This window comes from Halichoeres trimaculatus, unplaced genomic scaffold (assembly GCF_033239565.1).
Source record: "Halichoeres trimaculatus isolate MK-OKI-2021-1 unplaced genomic scaffold, fHalTri1.1 fHalTri1_scaffold_5, whole genome shotgun sequence".
Taxonomy (NCBI): Eukaryota; Metazoa; Chordata; class Actinopteri; order Labriformes; family Labridae; genus Halichoeres; species Halichoeres trimaculatus.
Genome location: NW_027437183.1, coordinates 1783409 through 1810230, shown reverse-complemented (window position 1 = coordinate 1810230; position 26822 = coordinate 1783409). Strand labels below are relative to the sequence as shown.

The window sequence follows — 26822 nt, the reverse complement described above, 5'->3', positions numbered from 1 at the left end:
TTTTATTTATTTTATTTTATTTTTTCAACTGCAACCGATTGAAAATTCATGAATTTATTTTAATATTAGCAGATTAAGAAGAAAATAAAGGCCTCACATGTAGAATTTAAAAAAAAAAAAACGTTAGAACTTCTGGTTTAGATGATTATTCACTTGATTTTATTTATGTTTAGAATTTTAGACACTTTTTGTCTTTATTGTGAAGATTAAGTAGTTTTTTTGGCTCCTCGATGTTTTTAATTAAGGTGAGCTGAGGAAAAATGGCTCTGATAAAAGTTGCGGACGCCTGAACGGGCTTGTTTTAAAGCAGGGATCTCAAACTTGTGCCATAGAGGGCCAAGAGGTTAAAGAAAGAATAAAAAAAAAACATCAAGCTTTGCAAGCTTAATTTTTTTTTAAAATTTTGTACATTTTTGGGATGCTTTGCTAACTTTTTGAATTTAAATTTTTGACATTTTTGCAAATTGAAAAAAGAAATTCAGATTTTTTGAATATTTTGAAATTTCTTAAAGAAAAAAAGGAAATTATGTGAATTCCATTTTGTAAATAAATGCATTTTTTACCAATGTTTTTAATTTAGAAAATATCTGAATTTACAATTTTAATTTTTTGCAATTTAATGAGATTTTAGCAAATTTTTAAAATTTCTAAATTTGCAGAATTTTTTTAAATTTTGCCACTTTTTTTTTTTTTTTGTTAATTTATTTTGTTTATTTTTTTAGAGTTGCAGCTAATTGAAATGTCATGAAGTTACATGTACTTAGTTGTTTCAATATTTGCAAATGTGTTTAAAATAAAATTAGGCATTGCATGTACAATTTTAAAAAACATAAAAAAAACTTCTCGTTAAGACAATTATTCACTTGATTTGAACTTTGTTTAGAATTGTTTACACTTTTTTGTCTTTATTGTGAAGATAAAGTAGATATTGTGACTCCTGAATGACTTTAATCCAGGTGAGCTGAGGAAAAATGCCTCTGATAAAACAAAGTAAAGGTTGCCGCTCATTTTTCATAAGGAAGAAAAAAAATCATCAATCAACCAGAAAGAGTCGCGTACAAAGCTGAACAAAGACAATGAACCCCAGAACTGTTGAAAAGGTTTAAACATCAGAGGGAGAAACCTGAGTCTTGGTTGGAGACAGAAGGAGCGTTGACTTTTTGATTAATTGTTGAATCGTCCCTGGTGACTATCAGATCGTATAAATGCTTAAAAAAAAACATTCCTCGGTCGTATCTCAGCATTCCACCTGGTTTTTAACTCCTTCATCCAAAGAATCTCACAACAAACCCTTTGTTTGTCGCTGACGGCTGAAGACTTTAAAGAATTGATGGATGGTTATCAGATGATGATGATGTTAACAGACTCACGCAGTCTCACGGCCTTACGTTGGATTTGCTGATTTCTTGTAATTTGCCTCTTGATGTGCAGGTGGGTGATGTCATTTTTTATTTGACTTTATCCTGAACGAGAGGCCGACTTATCCTGGGCATCATAAACCGGACACAGTGGCATCATGTGCTCCACTTTTTATGGAGGACGTAAAGTCCGATTTGGACTTTTTTATGCTGATGACTGCCAGGTTTATTTACCTATCTCCCAGACGGCCTCTAGTGGACACTTCAGGAACTGCTTTTTTTTGTTTCTTGTTTTTTGTTTTTTTTTTTGTACTGTGGTATCTTTCTTCTATCACTCCAAGTTTCCAGTTGATGCTAACCATGGCTTTAAATCATATCCAGAAACAAACTATGTTTTGGTGGCTGGCTGCAGTATAGGTAAAAAAAAACATCTCCCCAGTCATTCCAGATGGGCTGTGGTCAAACTTTAAAAAATTAAAACACCTGGTAGAAATGTTTCTCACGTCTGATTGGTGTGGTGATTTGAAGATATTATCTGGCTGCCTTGTTTCCAACTCCTCTTTTTTCTGAAAAGTTTCATTTTTGTTGGTCTTAAGAGGTTAAAAACAAGGTTTCTGATTGATTTGTGCACCGCGTTGGGCAAATTACTTTAAAACAAGTAATAAGTTACAGTTACTCTTACTTTCCCAAGAAAGTAACTGATTTAGTAGCCTTCAATTTTGCTGAACAAGTCAGTTTTTGAGCAGTATTTTCTCCAGGACGTAATGTTCATGTCTGATTTTGTTTTACCATCTCTGACGTGGTGGTGGTGTCTATTTACTCCCATCCTGACAATGTTGTTAAAGGTCCCATATTATGCAAAAATCACTTCATTGAGTCTTTTAGTGAAATTTGTGGGTCTTTGTCTTTCCTCCCAGCCCATAAATGTGATATTTAATGACCAAACCTGTTCTTAGTAGAGCTTGTGAATGTAAAATCCTGACCTAAAACCAGCTGTTTGGAATTTCCGGGGTTTGCTGACGTCAGCGATTCCCTTTTTTGACCAATCAGGAGCAAGTCTGACCTGATTGGTCCACCTCAGCAGATACCCCCGAAATCTCTCCACCCACTCCCCTCCCCACTGCTGGAGAGAAGTTGAAGAGCCATCACTGCTCTGTTTTTGGCTGTAAACCGCCACATAGCTCCATGCTCAAGCTTCCCATCTCAGAAGAAGACAGACTAAGTGTCTAGAGTTCATTTATCAGGAAATGTTCCAGCTACACTCAGTAAAACTGAGCATGTGTGTGCTAGTCACTTCACGGCCGACTGCTTTTCCAACTTTGGACAGTCCAACAGAGGGCTAGCCAATAGACTGGTCCTGAATCCAGGCGCATTACCAACCAGCCTCCAACAAACCTGGGACCCTGGAAATGTGAGTATTTTAAATGCTGTGTGCAGTGGAGCAGATGGAAGAGCTTTTCCTCAGTGTCCCCCCTGTCTCTGTGTTAGCTTCAGGATGCTAACTTTAGCTGCTGTTAGCCTGTTGTTTTAGCCTGTAATGTTACGGTAAACGAGCTTCGCTGTTTTCTAAACATTGTGCACTCGGAGCTCGTGGCGCCGCTCTCAGTGACGTGGAAGAGCGGGGCGGTATCAGCGGTGGCTCATTTACATATGAAGGCCACGCCCACTAAATCAGAGCGTTCTGAACAGAGGGGCTATGAGAGCCTGGAAACAATGCTGCTGTGCTTGATTTATTGGCTTTTTGGACCAAAACATGTTTCTACCATTTAATGAAGACATCAATGATCCAGATTAAACTGCAGAAAAGGCGCAGGATATGGGACCTTTAATGTGGATTCTCTGCTTTTTAACCCTGTCTCTGGCTCCACTCCCGACTTGTAATTTCTTCAGATTAACCCTTTATTTATAAGTCTGGTCCTGTCATCTCTGATCATTTTTTCCTGGAAAAGCATCCCCCCTCTCCCTGGAGTTGGTTTGATCCAAAGACGCTACATGAGATCCTCTTTGACTGAGGTTACACAGACACACACAGGTAGCTACATGAGATTTGTAGCTGAAAAGTTGACGTCAGCATCAGCTCTTTGTTAAAGACCTGTCAACATGATTGTACTCATCATTACTCGTGTGTCTGACGCTTTTTCAAACATTTTATTCGTTTAAAATTATTATTAATATCACTTTTAACGCCGTTATTCTGAACACTTTTTGGATTAAACCGTGTGAACAGAGTTGGGTCTCTGCTGTGCTCCTTCTCCTCACCCTGAGCTCGACCCGTCCTCCTCTCTGAGCTGTGAGTCATCAGACGAGCACGCCTGGAGCTGCAGCGACTCCCTAATGATGCTTTTATGAGCCCCCTCCCCTCCTCAGGTCTCCCCCCACCCACCCCCGACCTTTGACCTCACTCTGCCTCTTTTTCCTCCCGCCGTATTTACACATCTTAACTTCCAACTTTTCTAACCTGCCGTTCCAGCTCCTGCCGCCTCCCCCCTGCTCCATGTCGTCCTCCCCCAGCCCCCCCTTCTCCTTCTCTGTCGGGAACAATAACACCCAGTGTGGTTGCCGCTAAGAGGGAGCAGATGCTGGAGCTGCTGCCCACTCAGTGCACTAAACCTCCCACCGCAGGACTCTGAATCCTGTCCCTCCTCCTCCTCCTCGGCCACAAAGCACACAGAGCAGCGACACCAGCGCCAGCTCGGCCTCCGCCTCCCACCTCCAGCGAGGAGGGGTGGATAGGTTCACGGACGCAGGCTGCTGCGAGTCCAGGAGGGAGGAAAGGAGCAGGGTTTCAGCAGCGAGCCAGGAGCTGAGATTCAGAGGAAAATCAAACATTCGACGTCTCTCCAGTCTGAAAACCCTGGGGACGTTTTTGTCTCCTCCAGAATCAACTTTCACTCTTTTGGCACAAACGTCAGGTCTAAGTGTTCGCACTGCAAACAAATAAAAGATTTAGGAGCAGGACTGTCAAACGAACAAGGGAGTAAAAATGATTGGTGGTAGATATTGTTACAGCAAAGTCGGATTTGTTTGCAAACTCTGATCCCAAATGAAGGAGTCTAGTTTTAGAAGCTTAAAGTTTTTAGAAAAGTCCCAAACTTTTTTAAGTCCATCCAAAACTCAAAGATAAAGAAACAGTGGATGCTTTTTTGTTTTTCACTTTGTTTAAAAACAACCGAAGTTGGAGCGCTAGATTGAGATTTATCAGGAAAAAAATCAACAGAGAAGTTTTGATCTGCAACACAAGTTTTTAAATCACCAGCAAAACTTTTTCACCTGAGATTTATTTTGTTAACCGCAAACTTCTTTTCATCTTGGGTTTGTCAAAGCTGCACTCATCAGCTGAGATGAACTACAGAGTAAGATGCAGGTTATTTTAAACAAATCCCTCTTTTTATTTTTTATTTTATTTCTTTTTTATTATTATTTCAATTTCTTTTAAGTTTTTATTTCATTATTTTTTATTTTTATCATTTTTTAAAGAAAAAATAGAATATTTTTGAAATCTTTTTTATTTTTTATTAATTTTTTTAATTAATATTTTTTATTTTTTTATTTTTTTTTACTTTATTTATTTATTTATTTATTTATTTATTTATTTATTTATTTATTTATTTAAATCAACTTCAGGGAAAGGAGGGATGTTTTTAAAGTTTTCAATCCAATCCGATCCACTCCACTTTCTTTATGTAGCACATTTTAAATACAAAAAAATTCTACCAAAGTGCTGCACAGTAAAAAACAAATAAGAAAATCAATAAAACAAATAAAATGAATTAAAATAACACATAGAAACAATTCATTAACCAAAGGGTTAAGACCCCCAAAAAAGATATAAAAGGACGCGGATCACACAACTTTCATGCTGAGTTAAAAGCCAAAGAGAAAAAATGAGTTTTTAGGATTTAAAAGTCGGTAGGGTAGGCAGTTTTTTAATTTCTTGCGGCTGCTTGGAGCCACCACCGAAAAGGCTCGGTCACATTTTTGGGACCACGAGGGAGTGTAGACAATTTAAAAGGTCAGAGATGTAAAATTTAAAATGAATGGGAAGGATCGGGTGATGTGGTCATGCTTTTGTGCTCCTGTTAAAAGTCGAGCAGCTGAATTTTGGACTAACTGTAATTGTGCAAGGGAAGCCTGATTTACACCAGCGTATCAAGCCTTACAGTAATCCAACCATGTTGAAATAAAAGCATGAATTACCCACTCAAAGTCTTTAAAAGATAAAACTGATTTAACCTTGGATAAAAATCTGAGTTGATAAAAACTGGATCTAACATCTGAATTTGTTGATCCAGTTTAAAATCACTGTCAACCTTTACACCAAGATTTAAAACTGTGGGCTTTAAAGAAGGTCCAGGTCCCTAAGACGGGCTTCCTGGGCTCCACTCTGCTGTAGCCAGGTATAAGGTCAGCGAGGTCTGGACCTCACCAATTTTTTTATATTTTTTTTCGCCAAATATGCCCGACTGAATACTAATAAAACATTAGTTTTTTTAAACATTAACTCATAAAAACTTGAAACCTCTCAGTGAAACATGCTGGTAAATAGTAAACTGTGGTAAACATCCGTGGGCTTTGTGTTCTGTTTGTGCCTGTGTGCGTGTTGCAGTGAACAGCTGTTTGATCAGCTGATGCTCGTACCCGCAAATGCGTCCTGTGACGCCCTTCGTTTTTTTTTTTTTTTTCTTTTTGGTTGAGAACCTGGCTCATCAGCTGGCCGAGCACGCGTCACAATGACGTGACTACTCGAGGACATTGAGTCACGTGACGCGTGCTTTGTTTTCAGCTCATATTAATTTTAATTAATAATTTACTAATTAGTTATTTGGAAAATGCTGATTTCACATCATTAAAAGATATTTAAACAATAAACATCTTGTGTGACTTTTAGCCTAAAAAAAAAGAGAAAATAAAATTTAAAATAAAAAAAATTCTGTGGCGTGCACTTTGCCCACCCCCATCATGGACCTCTCCTATTCCAAAATCCTGGCTAGGGCCCTGTCCACTTGGGCCAAAAATGATCAGTTTGGTTTTATCGTCGATGAAATTAAAAAAACTCAGGGCCATCCAGTCTTCAACGTCTTTCAGACAGTCCAGGAGACGTTTCAGAGAGCTGCCATCATTTTTCTTTTTTGGCAGGTAAAGCTGAGTGTCGTCTGCGTACAGATGGTAGAATATGCTGAGGGAGAAGAGGATGGGACCAAGAACAGAACCTTGAGGAACTCCACAGATTAGGGCGGCACAAGAAGAGAAACAGTCACCAACTTTTACTCTAAAACATCTCTCAGACAAGCCATCGACTTGTTTTGACTTGAAAAAATATCAGAGATGACAGGAGCAGATTGAAAATAAGGGGTTAATCTGAAGAAATTACAAATCAGGAGTGGAGCCAGACACAGGACAGGAGCTGCAGATTTAATCTGAGCGAGTGCTGAGTGGTCTGTGGGGTTAAAACTGGCATTTTCAGAATGGAAGTAAACAGACGCCGCTTCAACGTCAGAGATGGGAAAGACAAAAACTGACATGAACATTATGTCCCAGAGAAAAACCTGCTCAAAAACGGACTTCTTTAGCAAAGGTTTTTTTTTTAAAAAAAGAGGAAAACGTAACAAGAAACTATAATAGTTACTTTTTCAAAGTAATCTTCCCAACGCTGGGACCAGGGAGGAGCAGATGGAGGATCGTGTAGCAGCGTAGCGCAGCATTGATCTGGATGCTCAGCAGGAGCAGCGAGGAGCAGTGAGGAGCAGCGAGGAGCAGGGGATCAGGGTAACGCGGGTCTGGATTTGTTTTAGCCGGCTCTCTGGGTGGGTGGGTCGTATAAACATCATTTGTAAAAGCACATGCTGTAAGCCTCTGACCTCCTGGGAAACCTGCTTAAAGTAAATCAAGCACAGCTTTTCCCCGCTGCATCTGAACTGCGTTTACATGTTAGACGCTGTTTATAACACACACACACACACACACACACACACACACACACACACACACACACACACACACACATATATATTACAACAGAAGCTGCAGCAGCAAGCACACAGACAGAGCTGGAAACAGGCAACACACCTCTGAAAACACGGCCATCATTCCTGTTCAAAATAATTTAAAAAATAATTAAAAACACTGATTTATTTCGATTTTATCTCAGTTTATTTCACTTCAAGTTCAAAACAGCTTTACATACTTAACCCTCGAGAGCCCAGCGTAGCATCAAAGCTACAATTAGTATATTACATTTGATTGGTGGTTGATTTGAAGCTAGATAAAGTAGATGGATTATTCCTTTATCAGATACTGTGGGGAAAATAAGTATTGAACGTGTCAACTTTTTTCTCATCACATTTATTTCCAAAGCTGCACCATGGAAAGGCTGTATACTTTGGCAAGGAAATGCACCATACCACCTGAAATCTGTCAGTAATTATTACTTGAACTTCCAATTAGTGCAAACCAACATCAGCTGGGCTAGAGCAAATTGATGGTCCTATAAAAAAGGTGTTTTTTTCACCAAGCAGTTAAATACCACACACCTCATGATGGGTAAAGGCAAAGAGCTCTCTGAAGACATTCACAACCTGATTGTTGCTCAGCATCAGAATGGAACTGGTTACAGACTTATATCAAAGCACCTGAATATTCCAGTCAGCACCGTTGGGGCCATTATTCACAAGTGGAAGAAGCACCACCTTACCATCAACAGGCCACGCACAGGAGCTCCTTGAAGATTTCTGACCAGGGAGTCAGAAAGATAGTCAGAAGAGGACTCAACTAGCCAAGGACCACCCTGAAAGTGCTCCAGAAAGACTTGGAGGCAGCAGGTATAACTGTTACAGAGAAAACAATAGGCAATGCACTCCACCACCATGGCCTCTATGGACGCTCAGCCAGCAAGACTCCGTTCCTCAAGAAAAGGCATGTTGAAGCTGGTTTAAAGTTTGCTAAACAGCATCTTGACAAGCCTGTAGAATACTGGGAGATTGGCTGCAGTATAGGTCAAAAAATCCATCTCTCCAGTCATTCCAGATGGGCTGTGGTCAAACTTTAAAAAATTAATATACCTGGTAGAAATGTTTCTCACGTCTGATTGTTGTGGTGATTTGAAGAAATCCTTTGGCTGTCTTGTATCCAAGTCCTCTTTTTCCTAAAAAGTTTTGTTTTCAGTAGTTATAAGAGGTTAAAATTGCGGTTTTACGTCACGTTTATCGATGATTGACAGCTGATGTTCTTGTGTTTTTTTTCAGAGATTGTAAAATCTGTCAGGAGGTAGAGTCAAGAAGTGATTAGACTCTCCAAAGAAAAAAATAATTATTATTTAAATCACCCTGCTCCACTCAAGGTCTCTACTGCGCAGACTCTGGCTGTCAAAATGCTCTAAATCAGGGGTCTGCAACCTTTACTTTCATAGGAGCCGTTTTGCCTCAGTTCACCTGGATTAAAGTCCTTCAGGAGCCACAAAATCTGCTTTATATTCACAATACAGACAGTGTTTTAAAAAAATTCTAGTGAAAATCTAGTAAATAATGTTGAAATGAGAATTTTTTGTATTTATAAAATTGTACATGTTATGTCTAAGTTTTTTTATTTTTAATAAATTTGCAAACAATTTAAAATAAAAATGGAAGGTGTGTAATGTAAACTTAAAAAATTTGTAAATTGATAAAATTTTAAATAGTTGTGACATTTTTCAAAACGTTGACATTTCAAGAGTTTTGCAATTTTTTTTTTTAAATGTATAAAATGTGCAGAAACTTCATACATTTTCAAAACAATTTTAAACAATGTTATTTCAAAAATTTATTTCAATTTCAAAAAAAAAAACTTAATAAAAAAAAAATGAATTTAATTTTTCAAAAAGTAGAATTAATTTATTTTTTTTATTTTTTTTCATTTTCCAAAAGGGATGTTTTAAAAAATCAAAAATTTGCAAAAAAAATCAGAAAAAAATACAAAAATTTCCTGAAAATTATGAAACTTTATTGTAAGCAGTGATGAATTTATAGTTTGACAAAATGTCAACACATGATTTTATTCAGCCTCAGTGTTTTCACTCATCAATACCTGTTAAAAGAAAAAAACATTTGCTCTGAATGTTCATTAACAAACTTTACTTGAAGTTTTGTTGAGATAAACTTATAAAGACGTCATATTTTAAAGCATTGGACTACAATTTTGGATTAATTTAGAGTTAAACCCTTTCCACTTATAGAAAAAGTAACTCTTAGGTCCACATGTGAACCGGTCTGCTCCAGTTCCGGTTTCTTCCAGGCAGAGCCTGTGAGTAAATCCATCTAACCGCTGATGCTGCTGACTTTACACTTTGAATTTCATGCATTTAAAAGCTAATCTTCATCACTTTTTACTGCGAGCACACACACATGAACACACACATGAACACACACATGAACACACACATGAACACACACATGAACACACACATGAACACGCACAGGCTGAGTCCCGACCCCGGTCTAATTATCCCACAGATCTGCCGCTCCGTGCAGCCAGCTTCCTGCCACTCCACATGTGCCTACAGCATCTCTGATGTCTATTTAATGTTCCCCAGCAAAGTGACCATCTGTTTATGCGCTCCCTCCCTTCCTCTCCCCTCCTCTCCTCTCCTCTCCTCCTCTCCCCTCCTCTCCCCGGGTTCAGGAAAGACTTTAAGAAGCTGGCCAACATCTGACAGTCGGCTGCTCCTAATTGATTCTTTCCCTGTGTGAGTGTGTGTGTGAGTGTGTGAGTGTGTGAGTGTGTGTGAAGTGTTTCAGGGTGTTCATCAGGGCTCAGAGTTCTCTGCAGAAAGAAACTCAACATTTCTCTTATTCAGACTATTTTTAGAAACGCTGGCTGCTGGAGATCGTGTGTGTGTTTGCGTGTGTTGCTCCTCACACACACAGACCGAACCTGAAGGATCTGCTGGGCCGGATCACGGCGCATGCCTCCTCTGAAGCCAAACCCAAACCGCCTCCTCCTTGCTCCTCGCTGCTCGCCTGGCGCTCTGCGGAGCACCTGTGTGTCTGGCTTCATTCTCCGCTGTAAAAATATTTGCTCTGCTGTCCCGTTTTATTAAGTTTTAATACAAAAGAGAAAGTGTTCCAGCTCTGGAGGTGCTGCGGCCGCGTCGATCCAGCATTGTGTCGAGAAGGGGGCTCTGTTGGTGGGATAACGTACGCCAGCAGACTTCGCCAACTTGATAAATATTTGCCGCTGAGCTGGAACGCTCCCCGCCGTGTGTGTTGATCCCCACACATGGCACACACACACACACACACAGAGTCACACACACTTCACTGGCTGCGTCCTCAGGGTAACATCTGATTGGACTGTTTGTTCCCAGTGATGATGTGTTTGGACCCGGTTGATGGACTCAGTCTGGGATGAACCTGTGAGAACACCTGAGACCTCCTGCTGAGCAGTGCTGGTGCCAAAGGAAGCCCAACGATGCTACTCTGCCTTCTGGTATTCCCTCTGTTGCTGGGTTAGCACAGCTAGCTCGTCCATCTTATTGGAGATAGATCTTACGTTCCCAATAACGATGGATGGATGAACAGGTCCATGTCGTCACTTCTAAGCTCACACCTGAGAACCAGCACGTCGTCCTCACCTCCTTCTCCTCAGCTTGTGGGAAACATCCGGCATCGCACCAGTTAGCATTGGCATGCTACAGGCTGCTAACAGCTGATTTCACATGTAAACAATGCAGTCATGGTTACATGTAGGATCTCCAGACAAACACAGGAGCAAAAGTCGTAAAAATATCACTGAAGACAAAACCAACAACTAACAGGGCGGCGCCTAGCAACAGACGGATTTCACAAATATTCCTCGAAATCTGCATAAAAAGTGATGTTTTAGAGCTGAATGTGGAGAAATGTTGTTTTTTTATTTGTAGTGTGTGTAACTTTACTATCGGCGTGCTAAGACTGATGCATTTCAAGTTCAAACAATGCAGGATGAGGTCTTTTTATTGTTAGAAAACTTAGTTTGCACATGTACAGGGTGAAGTAGGAATAAGAGCTACTGCTTCGTCCACAGGGGGCGCCACATTTAACACAAACTAAAGTTTCCTCACAGGAGCTAAATGGAGGGGGGCTGTCAACTGAACTAAATTAGAAACATCAAATCTCAGGAAGTCGCGCTGAATAATTCAGGTGTTGGTAAATTTTAACATCAGTATCAGCGACTGGTGTGTCTCTGTCAAAAGAAACTGGGAGGTTTTAACCCTAAAGTGATTTGGGACAGGTACCTTCAGCAGATTTACAAACAATTCTTCAGATATTGTTGCATATTGGACAGGAAAATTAAATTCAGGGATGATTGTGGACCCTGAACTCCGTCTGATGCTTCAGATATGTGTGACCCGTCTCCTGCTGCAGGGACATGACCTGGATTCCTCCGAGCAGTCGTAGCTGTGGGGAAACACACTGATGCATAAAATTATAAGCTTCGATCAGACAGTTTGTGTTTTTCTGAGTCTGCAGCTCGGCTGAGAGGAGCAGGTTGAGAGGAGACGTCTGCAGGAATCAAACTTCCCCCTAAAACCTGAGTTTGGCGTTCGCGTTCTTCCTCTTTGTAAACCAGGTCTGACAGTGTCGCAGTGACTATTTATGTCCCAGGATGCCATGCAGCAATTAACATTTTTCTGGCTGACCACTTTTATTCGGCGGTGAGCCGCTGACTTTAGCAGAGGAACGGGCAGATGTGAGATATTTTAGCCCTGAACATGAAACAAACTGACGAGGCTTAAAAAAAAAAGACTAGAAACGCTGCGGAGAGTTCGGTGCATACGTTTCTTGGACGTGTTTATAGGACCCTCCTCCCTCGCCGTCCCATATGAAGCGTCGCCGTGGATACGGTGGAGCTGCGCGCTGGCTGCAGCAGCTGGATGGCACCACACCCAGACACATGCAGCAGTAAAAGTGTGAGAACCTGGACTCGCTGGAAACAATGAGCGATGGCTCCTGGTCCCCCGAGCGCCGGAGCACGGCTGCTGGACACGTGCTCTTTCCGTGGTTACAGCGCCGGCCTCCATTGTCATCTCCAGGCGCTCGTTTCCAGCTAGTGTCAACAGAGTCATGATGGGGCTCAGAGGAGCTGGACTCCCTGAGTGTGTGTGTAAGTGTGTGTGTGATATATCATTAAAGAGAAACACTGAGCATGTGCTGGAGTTCAGCAGAGTGTTGGACTGAAAAACACAAAGAGGGAAAGTTTCTGAGCTTCATGTGAATCACAGCAGAGGACTGAGCGTGTCCGGAGGAGATGCTCACAAGTCTTATTTGGAAGTCCCAAGTCCTAGGTCACGAGTCCAAAGCCCATTGCACACCAGACGCGTTTTGCACATTATTTATTTTTTTCAAACCTACTGCTTGCTTTTCAATGCAAGCTTTCACACAAGCAACGTTATCTCGCTGGGCGAAATCATGGCTTTTATTTATTCGGACCAAGGTTAATTTTTCCAAAGTCTTACTTGCGACAAGTATACATTCGACCAATCAAAACACTCGTTAACATTTCCCATACCAAAACATTCAACACTTGACCACTTGATTGTGTCCCAGCGTCCAGTTCTTGATGTTGGGACTGCTTGTTATTCTCACTGGAAATACTGTCAACATACTACTAACAATACTGCACAGATATACAGTGGGATAAATAAGTATTGAATGCGTCAACTTTTTTCACATCACATTTATTTCCAAAGCTGCAATTCAAACCAAATTTCTACCAGACATTGGTATTAACTCAAATAATCCACACATGAAAAGAAATCACAACGTTCAGGTCCATAAATAATGATTATGGTGAATTAAGTACGATAACACAGGAAAAAAGTATTGAACACGCTAACTGAGACTCATCTAATACTTAGTGGAGAAGCCTTTGTTTGCAATGACAGCTTCCAGAAGCTTCTTGTATGTGTGAACTAATGGCCCACACTGCTCAGGTGTGATTTTGGCCCATTCCTCTGCACAGATTGTCTTTAAATCTGGAATATTCTTTGGTGCCCTCTGGTGAACCCTTTTCTTTACTTCTTTCCACAAATGTTCAGTTGGATTGAAGTCAGGTGATTGACTAGGCCGTTCTAACAGATTGATTTTCTTTTTCTGAAACCATTTGAGAGTCAACTTTGCCGTGTGCTTTGGATGGTTGTCCTGCTGGAAGGTCCAGCCACGTCTCATCTTCATCATCCTGGTGGATGGCAGCAGATTCAGATCAAGAATTACATGGCTCCATTCATTGCTCCGTCAGTTATATGAAGTTTGCCAACACCATGAGATGAGAAACAACCCCATGCCATGATGCTTCACCTCCAAACTTCACTGTTGGTGTAGTGTTTTTTGGCTGATGTGCAGAGCCATTTCTCCTCCAAACATGGTCTGTAGTATGACAGCCCAAAAGTTCAGTTTTGGTCTCATCTGACCAGACAACATTCTCCCAGTATTCTACAGGCTTGTCAAGATGCTGTTTAGCAAACTTTAAACCAGCTTCAACATGCCTTTTCTTGAGGAATGGAGTCTTGCTGGCTGAGCGTCCATAGAGGCCATGGTGGTGGAGTGCATTGCCTGTTGTTTTCTCTGTAACAATTGTACCTGCTGCCTCCAAGTCTTTCTGGAGCACTTTCAGGGTGGTCCTTGGCTGGTTGAGTCCTCTTCTGACTCTCTTTCTGACTCCCTGGTCAGAAATCTTCAAGGAGCTCCTGTGCGTGGCCTGTTGATGGTAAGGTGGTGCTTCTTCCACTTGTGAATAATGGCCCCAACGGTGCTGACTGGAATATTCAGGTGCTTTGATATAAGTCTGTAACCAGTTCCATTTTGATGCTGAGCAACAATCAGGTTGTGAATGTCTTCAGAGAGCTCTTTGCCTTTACCCATCATGAGGTGTGTGGTATTTACCTGCTTGGTGAAAAAAACACCTTTTTTATAGGATCATCAATTTGCTCTAGCCCAGCTGATGTTGGTTTGCACTAATTGGAAGTTCAAGTAATAATTACTGACAGATTTCAGGTGGTATGGTGCATTTCCTGTCCAAAGTATTCAGCCTTTCCATGGTGTGTTCAATACTTTTTTCCTGTGTTATCGTACTTAATTCACCATAATCATTATTTATGGACCTGAACGTTGTGATTTCTTTTCATGTGTGGATTATTTGAGTTAATACAAATGTCTGGGAGAAATTTTGTTTGAATTGCATCTTTGGAAATAAATGTGATGATAAAAAAGTTGATGCGTTCAATACTCATTTTCCGCACTGTAGCTAAAACCTTCAAAATTTTTATACAATACTTGACAATTATTTTTTGCAAAATATTTCTCTGAATCTGCAGAAAACGTGATCAAATCAGGAAAAATCCCTTCAAAAGAAACTTTTTATCATCCTTTGTTGACGCTAAGTTCCCTCTAACGTTTCCTCCCAGGTGCTGAATCTGGGCCTCGGCGCGCTCTTGGCGTCCGAGCCGTCGTAAAGCTCAATCCTTCCCCTCATCCTGAATAAGTGTCTTTGGGATCATGACAGGCGACCAATCCAGGAGAGCACGCTGCCAGAAGAGCAGCAGTAAAGTCACGGGGAGCACCTAGCCCTTTAAGAGCGGACCATTCTGCACAGATATGTGTTTACGTTTCCTCAAACCGCCTGCTGGGGGGTTGTGGTTCTTGGAAAGGCCACACGGGGGAGGTTTTATACGGCTGGTGAAGAAAATGTTTTTACGGCCTGGATGCAAATGAGAGGAGACCATCTCACCACGATGTGTAACTCTGTATACCTGCTGCTGGTCGTGTATCAGCTCCAGGTGAGCAGGTGAGATACGACCTGCAGTTTTCTGGCTCCTCTCCAGAACGCTACGGCTCCAAATTTACAACTTTCTGCAGCTTTAGCCCCCGACAGAGATACACGCCGCCCTCTGTGCTCAGACCTCGTCGTGGATCAGGATCCCGTCGGATGCTGTAAATTACTCGCTCGTTTATTTAAGAATTTAAACCTCTCTTTGGTTTCCATCGCTTATTAGTCACAGCTTTACTTTTATTCCTGCCCGGCCAACCACGCAGCGCCCTCTCCGTCAAATGAGAAACAGACTCTCCTCTTTCTAACAACAGCTCGTCTGCTCCTCTGCTCGGCAGGTCTCCTTCCTTTCTTCTTTTATAACCTGCTGTCGGATATGGATATGATAACACCGACTGTGAGACGCTCTTTAATCCGTGAACTTTTCCTTCCACCGTGAAACAAGCGGAGTCACGACCTCGGTGTGGGGCTCGTGTGTTGGTGCAGAGTTTCCTGCTGTGAGTGTGTGAAGGAAGAGATCCAGAAACGCAGAGAGCTGAGGGGTCTGAGCTCTGAGTTGGATCCAACAAAACACATGAAACCCGTAACCCTATCCTCCTTTTTCCTCCTTAAGAAGAGAAATCAGAAAAACTGACCAACCAATCACATTAAACCCTGAAACATCTCTCCCCACGCAGGTGTCCACGTCCCGTCCAAGCTTCGAGTTGATTTATGACGACCCTAGCAACCTGCTCTTTAGGAACAACAGGGACAAAGAGCTCCTGAAAGTGGACCCTCTGCTGAGCGTTGCTGTTGTTGACGTCCTGTTTTGTTTTCCAGCCTCAGGGAGACAAATGGTCCTGCTAATGAGGTCAGATCACCTGTTCACGGCTGTAAAAACGTCCCTACAAGGCAAAAGGAGTCCTCTAGATCCCTAAACCAGGAACCCAAACCCTCTGATCAGACTCAGATTCTCCGTTCTCTCATCATCAACAGTCTCAATCAATCAAATGCTACTTCTTAGCTTCCCTATCAGGTCGAGCAGGACCAGACTGATTTACAGCACGTTTAAGTCTCCATGACAACACCACGCCAGCTGATGAAGTTTAGCAGAGTAAAGAGAGATCTGTGTTTTTCTCTGCTGAAAACGATTTCTGTGATTAATTTTGTAGTGATGGTGGACACTGGAGCCTAACTGTCAGACAGAAAAAGGACAGAAGAGCAGAAGAAAGAGAAACAGGAGAGATAGAGTGCAAGCTAAAGGCTAACACATGAGGTAGAGGCTAATAAAACTGAGCTAAAGGTTAAAACATGAGTTAAAGGTTGAAATACTGGCCAAAGGCTAAAACACTAGGTAAAGGCTCAAACATAAGCTGAGGGCAAAAACAAGACCTGAAGAAAAAAACACAGGCTCAAAGCTTAAACACTGGCTTAAGGCCAAAACACAAACTACAGGCTAAAACAAGGGCTAAAGGAAAAAAAGTTGAGTTAAAGGTTAAAATACTGGCCAAAGGCTTAAACACTAGCTAAAAGCTAAAACCAAAGCTAAAGGACAAAACACAAGCTAAGTGCTTAAACAAGGGCTAAAGGCTAAAAGATGACCTACGGGCTAAAACATGAGCTAAAGGCTAAAACAAAAGGTCAAGGACAAAACACAAGCTAAAGCCTCAAACAAGCTTGGGTTATAATTCCTTCATTTAATTCATTTGTCTGTTTGTAAAGCACTTTGTGCTACATTTTATTTGTATGAAAAGTCCTATATAAATAAATTCTGATTGATTGATTGAAAAGCTAAAGGACAAAACACTGACCAAAGGCTAAAAAACTGGCTGAAGGCTAAAACATAAGCTAATGGCTAAAAACATAAGCTCAAGGCTAAAAAACTAGATAAATGCTAAAACACAAGCCAAAGGACAAAACATAAGCTAAAGGCTAAAATACTGGCTAATGGCTAAAAAACTAGCTCAAGGCTAAAAAACGAGCTAAAGGCTTAAACACTGGCTAGTGGCTTGGGCTCGAGCTTAAGACTTTAACACTGTCTAAAAGCTAAAACATGCTGCACATGCAGTATATGCAGTACATTCCAATACGAAAGATATACGATACATTACTTTCGATGTATTATGATACATAACGTCAACACAGCATGATCCATTATCCTTTTGGAAACGTTACAACACAACACAACAGGATGCATTATGACAATTTCTGATGATTCACAAGAAAATCACATTACAGTAAAACAGGATACAAAATAATTTGGTACGACCATACAGTACATTAATTACCAGAATACTATGTTATAATACTTTGTGACACATTGCAATATGATACCACTAAGATACATTATGTCATGTTATGCTAAGATATATTACATGTTTTAATACACTTTGATGAAATACATTTGTAAGCTAACTTGTTGTTAGCTTTAAGCCTCCTCAGCAGCAGTATTTTAACATTACTCCATATCGACACGCTGTGTTTACAGGCAGTTTTTTATTGCTTCAACTAGACTAGATTTTTAAACTACCTTTGCATGTGTCAGTCCAACTGAAGTCTCACCCTCTTAGCTTCCTCAAACCTTAGATAATACAACGAGGATTTGATTTTCTCACATCTTTATCTCTGAGTTGTTGTTCAAACTTCCCAGGTTGTTCTGAGCATGCTCAACAGTTTCAATGCCAAACTTTACCCAGGAGGTTTAGACAGCATGCTCTGAAGGAGGCGAGGTAGGAAAGGAAACAAGGTGCATGTTTAAGTTGTTTACTGCTTTAAAGTCAGGTTTTTATGACACAGAGGATTTCACCCTGTCAGAGACACAGAGAGCAGGGGGAGGGAGAAATATTTGCTTTCCACCTGCACAAAGAATGGAGGATCAGGGGGTCGGGACAGGTGCTTCCTCCACCCTCAGAGAACGCCGGGGCCCCGGGAAGAATAACGACTGACAGACGCTGTTTTTTCTCCCTCTCTGCTGGGGGGAGGAGGGGGGGAGCTGCTGGGCCTGAACTATTTTCAAATTGCAGACAGAGCTGTGGATTCTGCGTTTTTGAGGCCAGGAGCCAAAATGGCAGCGCGGAGAGTTCTAGCTGCGGTCGAGCACCGCCCCGACCAGGCCGTCTATTAAAAACACAAGAGGAGGCACAGGAAGCCAGACACAGCAAACCGCCCCTGATCCCAGAGCGCCCAGAGCGCCGAGAGCCCAGATCTGCTCACTTCAGCCCAGACTGGCTCGGCACGGAGCGGAGCAGAGCAGAAGCTCCCAGACTCACATCCACTCCGTTTGGGTGGTTTGTTTGTTTTCCAGTCTTTGTCGTACCATGACCGCTCAATCTGTGTGCGCCAAAACGCCGAGCTGAGGGTGGATGAGTTTTTTATTCCTCGTCTGACAAGTGTTCACAAACATTTAGTCAAACTCTTTAACTCTTATCGCCTCTCCCCTGAAGCGTGACGTCATCTTTTATTGCTCTATTTTTACCGACGCTCTTTTGAACCTGAAGGAGGACGTCCTCACTTATTAGGACACCCACACGTGTGCTTGAGGTAAAAGTGTAAATTGAGCGTAATGGCCGGCTGTGGATCCACTCCCACTACAAACTTTGACACACTTAGCTTTAAATAAATGCTCCCAGCTGCCGGCGGCTTCACATCTCAGCGGAGGGGCCGCGTCACTTTGGACATTCAAAGTAACACAGAACATGTTGGGGAATGAACGATTACAGTCACTGTCGTCCCCGTCCGCCCCCTTAATGTGCCCGGTGTTACAGCGATGGATGTCTGTGGGCTCTGGTTTAATCGCTAACAGACTTTATCTACAGCTGCTCCCTCGGCTTTTACAGATATTTTTGGATTGGATTCTTCATGATGTGGAAGCTGGTGTCCATATTTACAATCCTCCAGAGAGTCAGCTTCAAATTTGAGGCTTTAAAGCGTTTCTAATGTTTTCCTCAAACCAGACGTGTAATGGAATCCTGGCTCTGAGCAGATATCTGAAAATCAAAACAAGAAATGTGCCACCAAACTTTTTGCATCTGCAGTGATATTTTTACTATTTTTGCTCCTGTGTTTGTCTGGAGATCCTACATGTAACCATACGTGTGAAATCAGCTGTTAGCAGCCTGTAGCATGTCAATGCTAACTGGTGCTAGACCGGATGTTTCCCACAAAGGGAACCATGAAGTGACGACATGGACCTGTCCTTCCATCCATCGTTATTGGGAACGTAAGATCTATCTCCAATAAGATGGACGAGCTAGCTGTGCTAACCCAGCAACAGAGGGAATACCAGAGGGCAGAGTAGCATCATGCTATTCACAGACATGGCTAACAGAGCTAACAGCAGACACCAAGGCCACATGTGAAGAGCTTCACCTGCTGTGAGCAGACAGGATCCAGGAGACAGAGACTGAACAGACTGCTGAAGAAGCTCAGTCCTGGACCCTGTGGAGGTGGAGGCTGGCTGACTGGACAATGATGGACAAGCTGTCAGCATCTATTTTCTCATGGAGCTTTTTACACTTTCTATACACTTTCTTACTTTGGTTTTCTTGATTGCTGCTGTGGCTCCTCCTGAATTTCCCCTCTGGGATAAATAATGTGTTTTCTATTCTATTCTATAACGGTGTAAATATTTATTTTTGTATGCAGTAAATTGGCAGTAAACTCAGTCAACATAAAAGTATTGAATATATTGAAAAAATATGAAAAATATTGAATATTCTATTCCCACCTTATTTTAAATGTTTTTAATGTCTTTTAATGTAATTTTAATGTCCTGGAATTCAAATTCTTTATTTTGGGACCTTAAGCAGATATGAAATTAAAATGCGATTCATTCGATTAATTAATTACAAATCCTGTAATTAATTAGATTAATTTTTTTTTAATCGCCTGACAGCACTAGTTTTTTTCTTTGATTAAAAAATAATTGATAAATTAGAATTAAATTGAATAGATACTGATAAATGTTTCTTTTTGTTTTGAAGACCTGAGAGAGAATCAGGCAGGAATCCTTTAGGATACAAATCAAGCCCCTGGAGCCCAGGGCCCCTGCACATGTAGGGCCCCCAGGCTGCAGCCTCTGAGCCTGTGCATTAATTCGCTTCTGACCGATACCACCACGTAGGGATGTACGATATATCAGTATCAATATCCGTATCAGGCTGATATTCACTCATTACCTGCTGGCCATTTTCAGAGCCTCATGAACGATCTTTCAAACCCTTCCTGTTTTTGAGCCAAAAAACAGACAAAACATGCTTTTTCAATCATGTTCCTCTTGAACGCTCCATCCTTTGAGCCTCTCCATGGTCGTCTTTTCTCACAATTGCGCCGCTCTTTCTCTCTGAGCTACCTCAACACATCTCAGATTGTTTTTTTTCATAGTGGTGTGTCCCTAGTTTGACTCTGCCATTAAGTCCAAAATGAACCACAAACAACTCTCTTTGAGTTTACCTTTTTTTTTTAAATGAATGAATGTGCAAAAAAAACAAAAACAACAACAACTGTCAGAGTTTTAGTATTTTCCAAAATAAACTGAAGTCCAAAATAAAACAATTTAACTGTTAACTCTATCTGGTTCATTCATGTTGTCGGAAAAGGAGCTGATGCACATTTGTCCTGGTGTCAAACAACAGTAACATTGCGCCAACAACTGGAAAAGGAGGAATTACTCCACATCGTTTTTTTTTTTGTTTTTTTTGCCTGGAGTATCACCTACTGGTATAGAATAGAATACAATAGAATAGACGATACTTTATTTATCTATGAGGGGAAATTCAGGAGGAGTCACAGCAGCAATAAAGAAAACCAAAGTAAGAAAGTGTATAGAAAGTGTAAAAAGCTCCATAAGAAAATAGATGCTGACAGCTTGTCCATCATTGTCCAGTCAGCCAGTCTCCACCTCCACAGGGTCCAGGACTGAGCTTCTTCAGCAGTCTGTTCAGTCTCTGTCTCCTGGATCCTGTCTGCTCACAGCAGGTGGAGCTCTTCCAATGTGGCCTTGGTGTCTGCTGTTAGCTCTGTTAGCCATGTCTGTGAATAGCATGATGCTACTCTGCCTTCTGGTATTCCCTCTGTTGCTGGGTTAGCACAGCTAGCTCATCCATCGTTATTGGAGATAGATCTTACGTTCCCATTAACGATGGATGGAAGGACAGGTCCATGTCGTCACTTCTTGGCTCACTTTGTGGGAAACATCCGGCCTTGCACCAGTTAGCATTGACATGCTACAGGCTGCTAACAGCTGATTTCACACGTATGGCACACGTCTGTATTATAGTAAAACGTTTGCTTCTTCCACTGATTTTTTTTTTTTTTTCAGGTTTATTGCTGTTTCTGTGTTATAGGCATGCGCAACTCTAAATTGTTGGGTTGGGGTTTTCCAGGAAGTTCCCCGACACATGACATAATCTGCACCTGCTTCACTTTCATGGTGTAATTAGTTAATTGGCTGCGGCTAATGCTACATTTAAACAGTCCATTCTATAACAACACGTTAGGGCTAATGGTCGTGTTTCTGTGATGACTGGACGAATGGGCCCAGAATGTGTTAAAAGAAAACTTCAGAAGTTTGAATCAAAGATAAATGATGGAAAGTGTCAGAGACATATTGAGAAGCAGCAGGTGGACATTAGCATGTGTAGCTTAGCATATGACTCCACCACCAGCCGGACCTCTGCGACCACGCCGTCATCTGCGACCACGGCACGAGGAGGCCGTGAGCTCCAGAGGCTGCTGCAGACACGTCGGTACATATGGCACATATTGCGGGGCAGCGGAGGCCTCTAATTTGAGTGAGTCGCACCATCATTTACAAACTGTTCCCTCATATCATGCGTGCCATCTGGGTGGAGGTGCTGCAGCGAGAAAATGGCTTCAAACAGAGCGACCCAGGGGACGCCGTGGAAAAACCAGAGCGGGGCATTAGAGGATTCCTTCCAAATGAGACTCCATGAGGAACTCTGGGTTGTTTTGCTGTTGTTTTGCAGTTTTTCAGTGATTTATCTGCAGACTCTTCCTTTAATCTCACTGAGCACAAAGATCCGGCTCTGCTTCCCAGCTTCCCCTGAGCAGCGGTGAGAGTTCGGGGCAGGAACCTGCTCGGGGACCCCGGGCTGGTCCCGTCGCTGGGCCTGGCATGTTTGGGGCTGTTTGTCTAAACAAATTAAAGGCGTAAGAGCTTTGAAAGATGATGGGGGCTGCTTTTATGTCCTCCCCCAGGCTGCGGTAGCTCCAATTGGACTGGAAGAATGGGTAATGGGCTTAAAGCATTCCTCATGTTCCCAGATGCAGGGCTGACTGCAGCAGACATCAAAGTGCTCCATCATCCACACATTAGTCACTCACTCTGATATCTCTAATAGGAGGAAACTGCTAATGACCCTTCCAGGGACCCGTCAGGAGGAGAGGAGGACGTTTGGTGACGCTCTCTCTGTCTTTAAACACTCCTGGATCTCGTTTTTTATATTTCTGTGTCTGTTAATGAAACACATGGGAAGAATCAGTGCCATTATCTCCGGCTATAAGTTAACAAATTACAGGGACGCTTTTTTTATACTTTTGTTTTCTGGAGAGCAGAGAGGGGGGGGCTTTTTCCATGTGATAACAGGGCAACATCCTGCACATAGGACAGCTTGGAGGAAGAAGAAGCTGTTGTTTTCTGGCATTTCTGAAGCTGTATATGTTTTTCTCATCCTTTATCCATCCCCAAAAAAAGACTAAAAATCTAAAATATATTCTTCCATGTCTTCCCACAGCCGGAATATGAGTCAGCTCACTTCTAAAATTTGATTGAGATAATTTTATGATGTGATAATTTTACTTTTTTTTTTCAACACAGACACAAAAAATCAGAGTTACTGCAGAAAAGAAGGTTGTAGTAATGAAACTATAGATATTATCAGCTAGCTTAAGAAGCGGGTCAAACACAGGCCTCTTTAAGGGAAGCTGATCTGCTTCACATCTCACTAAACCTCACGATTTAACATCTCAAGTTTAAGACCAACACTTTGCTATAAAACCATTTATGTTACTCCATAAAAAGTAACTTAATTAGATTTCAATTTAGAAATAATGTAATAATTTGCGTCAGAGCAGTAATATTTTTATATCAAGGGTCTTCAACCTGCAGCTCTGGAGCCTCCTGCAGCTCTTTGACTCCTTTGCAGTGGCTCCTTGTAAATTTAAAAATATTATTGAAATAAAGAATATTTATTTTTCTTACAGAGGGTATTGATGATCAAAGACACTGACACTAAATAGAATCATGTTAACATTTTGTTGAACTAAGTATACGTCACATCTTGCAATAAAGTTTTCAATTTTTTTTAAAGATTTTTGCAAATTATTGAAATTTAATTTTTCTGACTTTTTTGATTAAGAAAAATAATGATTTTTTTTATTTTTATAATTTTTTATTTTTTTTTTAATTCTTAATATTTTTTTAATCATTTAAATTCCATGTTCAAAAAAATAGCTTATTTTTACATCTTTTGAAAATCACGCAAATTTTTTTAATTAATTTATGAAAATTTGAACATTTTTGGAATTTTTACAAGATTTTGCAAGTTTTTGAATTTTTTGCAAAAATTTGAAATTTCTTTTTTTTGGGGGGGGGGTGAAATTTTTGAAATTTCACAAATTTATGGCATTGAAAAAAATCTTCTTGGGTATATTATTATGAGACAAAAAAAAAAAACAAGACAGCACATGTACAAGCAGAAACAGAAGAAGAAAAATTGCTTTTTTGGAGGACACTAACAGCCCCTGAAAAAGAAAAACCCCTACATGATTGTTTTCAGGACAATTCCTGTATATTTTCAAGTCCCATCAATGGGGGAAATTGTCTCTGTGACATCACTCATTTGTTCCTGATGTTGCGTTTTGAAGCCTATAGTCAGCAGAAGCCAGATTGGAAATAATATCCTAACTCAAGTCAAGTTAGGATGAGGTAAAGAGGCGGGTCTTCAGCCTCCTCGCTAACAACTACAGGGTGCCCACTTGTCCGTCAGTCAGCCACGCCCTTATATGGACAACACTGATCGGTTTAATTTTGTCTTTTAGTAGAGAAATGATCTGTTCAGACTGGAATCATTTTTGAACCAGGCTGTAAACATGTTTATTTCTGCTGTAAAGATCAGCTTTTTGAAAGGGTGTGTTTGTGGTTTCTGCTGTTTCTGCACACAGTCTCTAGTGGACACTCAGGGAACTGCAGTTTTGAACATATTGCTTTAACATTTGGAGTCAATATTTTCTTTGATGTTTTTTTTTCATTTGTACAAATTAAGAAGTCATATGTTTGAAACTCTCAGCTAAAGAGCAGACACTTCCTGGATTCTCCTTCACAATAAAATCATGATGAAACCACAGTGAAAGAACAAAAGGAGATTAAAAAGCATAGAGTAAGATGGTAAATTAAAGCTTGAGGCTGTTTTAACACGTCTCAGATACCTGATCAGACTCCATCAGCTGCGTCTGTTTGTTTGTTTGCCCTGAGCTGAACCCTGTCGGCCTCATCCGGGCAGCATGTGCTGGTTCTGGATCTGCTGGAGCCAGAGATGGAGGATCTGGTTTCCAGGTTTCTCCATTTGTCCGTGTGGTTTCTAACATGTGAGTGTGTTTGTGGAGATGCTGAGCACAGTTTCTGTCTTCTGTCCTCCAAATGTGTTTTTCAGCGTCTGCTTTGGGCTGCTACGACTGACAAACAACGACGAGGGTGAGGAGGAGATCAGATCTGCTGGATTTCACCTGAAGGCACCTGAAGATCTCTCTGCTTTGCTCTTTACGTGCAGTAAGTAAAAAACGAACACACACAGAAGGATCCCTCATGAAACACGCCCTCTCCTTTTAATACGCTGAACCTCTGTGAAAACGGCGCCTGTAAACCACGCTGAGCTCTGATCTGACACATCATGAGTCTGTGAATACTCCTGATTTTACATGAAGCCTCCTGCACACGCTTCTGTCCCTCATCATTTCTTTTATTGGCCTTTTAAGCTGTTGGCGTTTTAACTGAAGCGTGTTTTTATTAGTCTGAGGCCGACTGAGTCCCAGTTTAAACAACATGAGGTAAAGAGCCGTACGTAGAGGGGGTACAGCTGATTTTAACGCTTAAACCAATCAGATTAAAGCCCCGCTGGAGAGAAAGGCATCGCCAAAGTTCACGTCTCAAATAGGAGTCAGACTTTTTTTTATTCTGGAGCCTTGAGTCTGACATTTTTGAGATCATCAGGTTTGGGGAAAAAGTGAAACACACTCAATCTGTGACATCACTGATTGGTGAGCATCATACACTGACACAAACCAATCAGAAACCTGTTCTATTCTTTGACTCTGGGGGAATCATTCCGGAATCTTAACTTTCAGAATGCTGAGTTCCTGAATGCTTTAAAGGCTCTTAAAGAGACAGTAGCTGACATAAAGCCAGGTGGTAACTTCAAGCTGTTGCTTAAAGAAGCCACGCCCCCTTATCCTCCCTGTCCTTCAACCCTTAAGCCCTTTACACGTGTATTTTTCGAGCAAATATTTCACATGTTATTTATTTTCCAAACCTACTGGTTTTCAATGCAATCTCCCACACAGCAACGTTATTTCACTGAGCAAAGTTGCGGCTTTTTTTAGATAGAGGTGGATTTTTCCAAAGTTTCGCTTGTGACAGGTACACATCCAACCAATCAAAATTGTTGACGAGTCACATACCAAAACATTTAACTTTGATTGTGTTTGTATTCCCGCACCTGGTTCCTTACGACAAAAGACATAAAAACTACAAAGATGACGATTATAGAGAAATTGTTTGGAGGAGAATAGCTGTAGAGATTGAATAGGACACCTTTCATTTTTTTGCTTTAGGCCCTGTTTACATGACGTTTCATTCCAGAAATGCAACAATGCAGTGAAAAAGATCTGCTGGAGACAGACTCTAGAGGACACTCAGGGAACTGCATTGTTTAGCACTGTTGTGTCTAATTAATTGTTTTTGATTTAGTTTTAGGGGCTGTTTACATCACAACTGTTTTAGGGTCACACAAAGGTATTGTTGCGTTTTAGCCTTGCCAGAGTGGAATTTTTCTGTTGCTGTGTGAACAGTAAGCCCGCGTTTTCAGTGGAAACATTGACGCCACACTACAGTCCAACAGTCCAACAGTCCCGTTGTTAGGATGGTGGTGATCTACCGTGTTGAGCTTGTGCTGCTCAATCTGCTGAATCTGTGACTGTCTTTAACAAAATGAGCATCTGTTGCTCCACTTCTGCTCTTAGCATTCACCAACACACCAGATGATCGGCTCAAGTCTACTTCAGTGGAGATCTACCAAAAGCTGCTTCTGGACAAGACAGTTATAGCACCACCTACCGACCTGGCATGCTAACTACATCGTTTTCAGTCTCTCAGCCTTTCTGTGTGTGAGTATGCCCATGCACTAAGCGTCAGCGTTTCCACTGAAAACGTCAACTTACTGTTCACACGACAGCAGTGACTACGATGGAGGCTGTTCTCTAAAGTTTGCATCTTAGGTCCACTAAAACACGATTTCCGTGTAAACAAGAGGCCACAACACAACAAACTTTAGCGTTTCATCCTAAAACCATTGTCATGCAATTGGCCCCTGACTAACTGCTGGAGAAAAACTCTAGTGGCCACTCAGGAAACTGCATTTTTTAGCACTTTTGTATCTGATTTATTGCTTTAATTTAGTTTTAGGGGGCGTTTAA

The 26822-nt window shown here is 41.3% G+C and overlaps 1 protein-coding gene across 1 annotated transcript in view; it reads left to right on the top strand.

Annotated features, from left to right (window-relative positions):
- Positions 1-16051, top strand: part of cfap299 (cilia and flagella associated protein 299) — a 95810-nt gene extending 79759 nt beyond the window's left edge. The window contains exons 6-8 of the mRNA XM_074669638.1: positions 3829-3957; positions 15621-15717; positions 15812-16051. Of these exons, the coding sequence (XP_074525739.1) occupies positions 3829-3957; positions 15621-15717; positions 15812-16051 (466 nt within the window). The remainder of the gene's footprint in view (positions 1-3828; positions 3958-15620; positions 15718-15811) is intronic.
- Positions 16052-26822: the final 10771 nt, after the last annotated feature.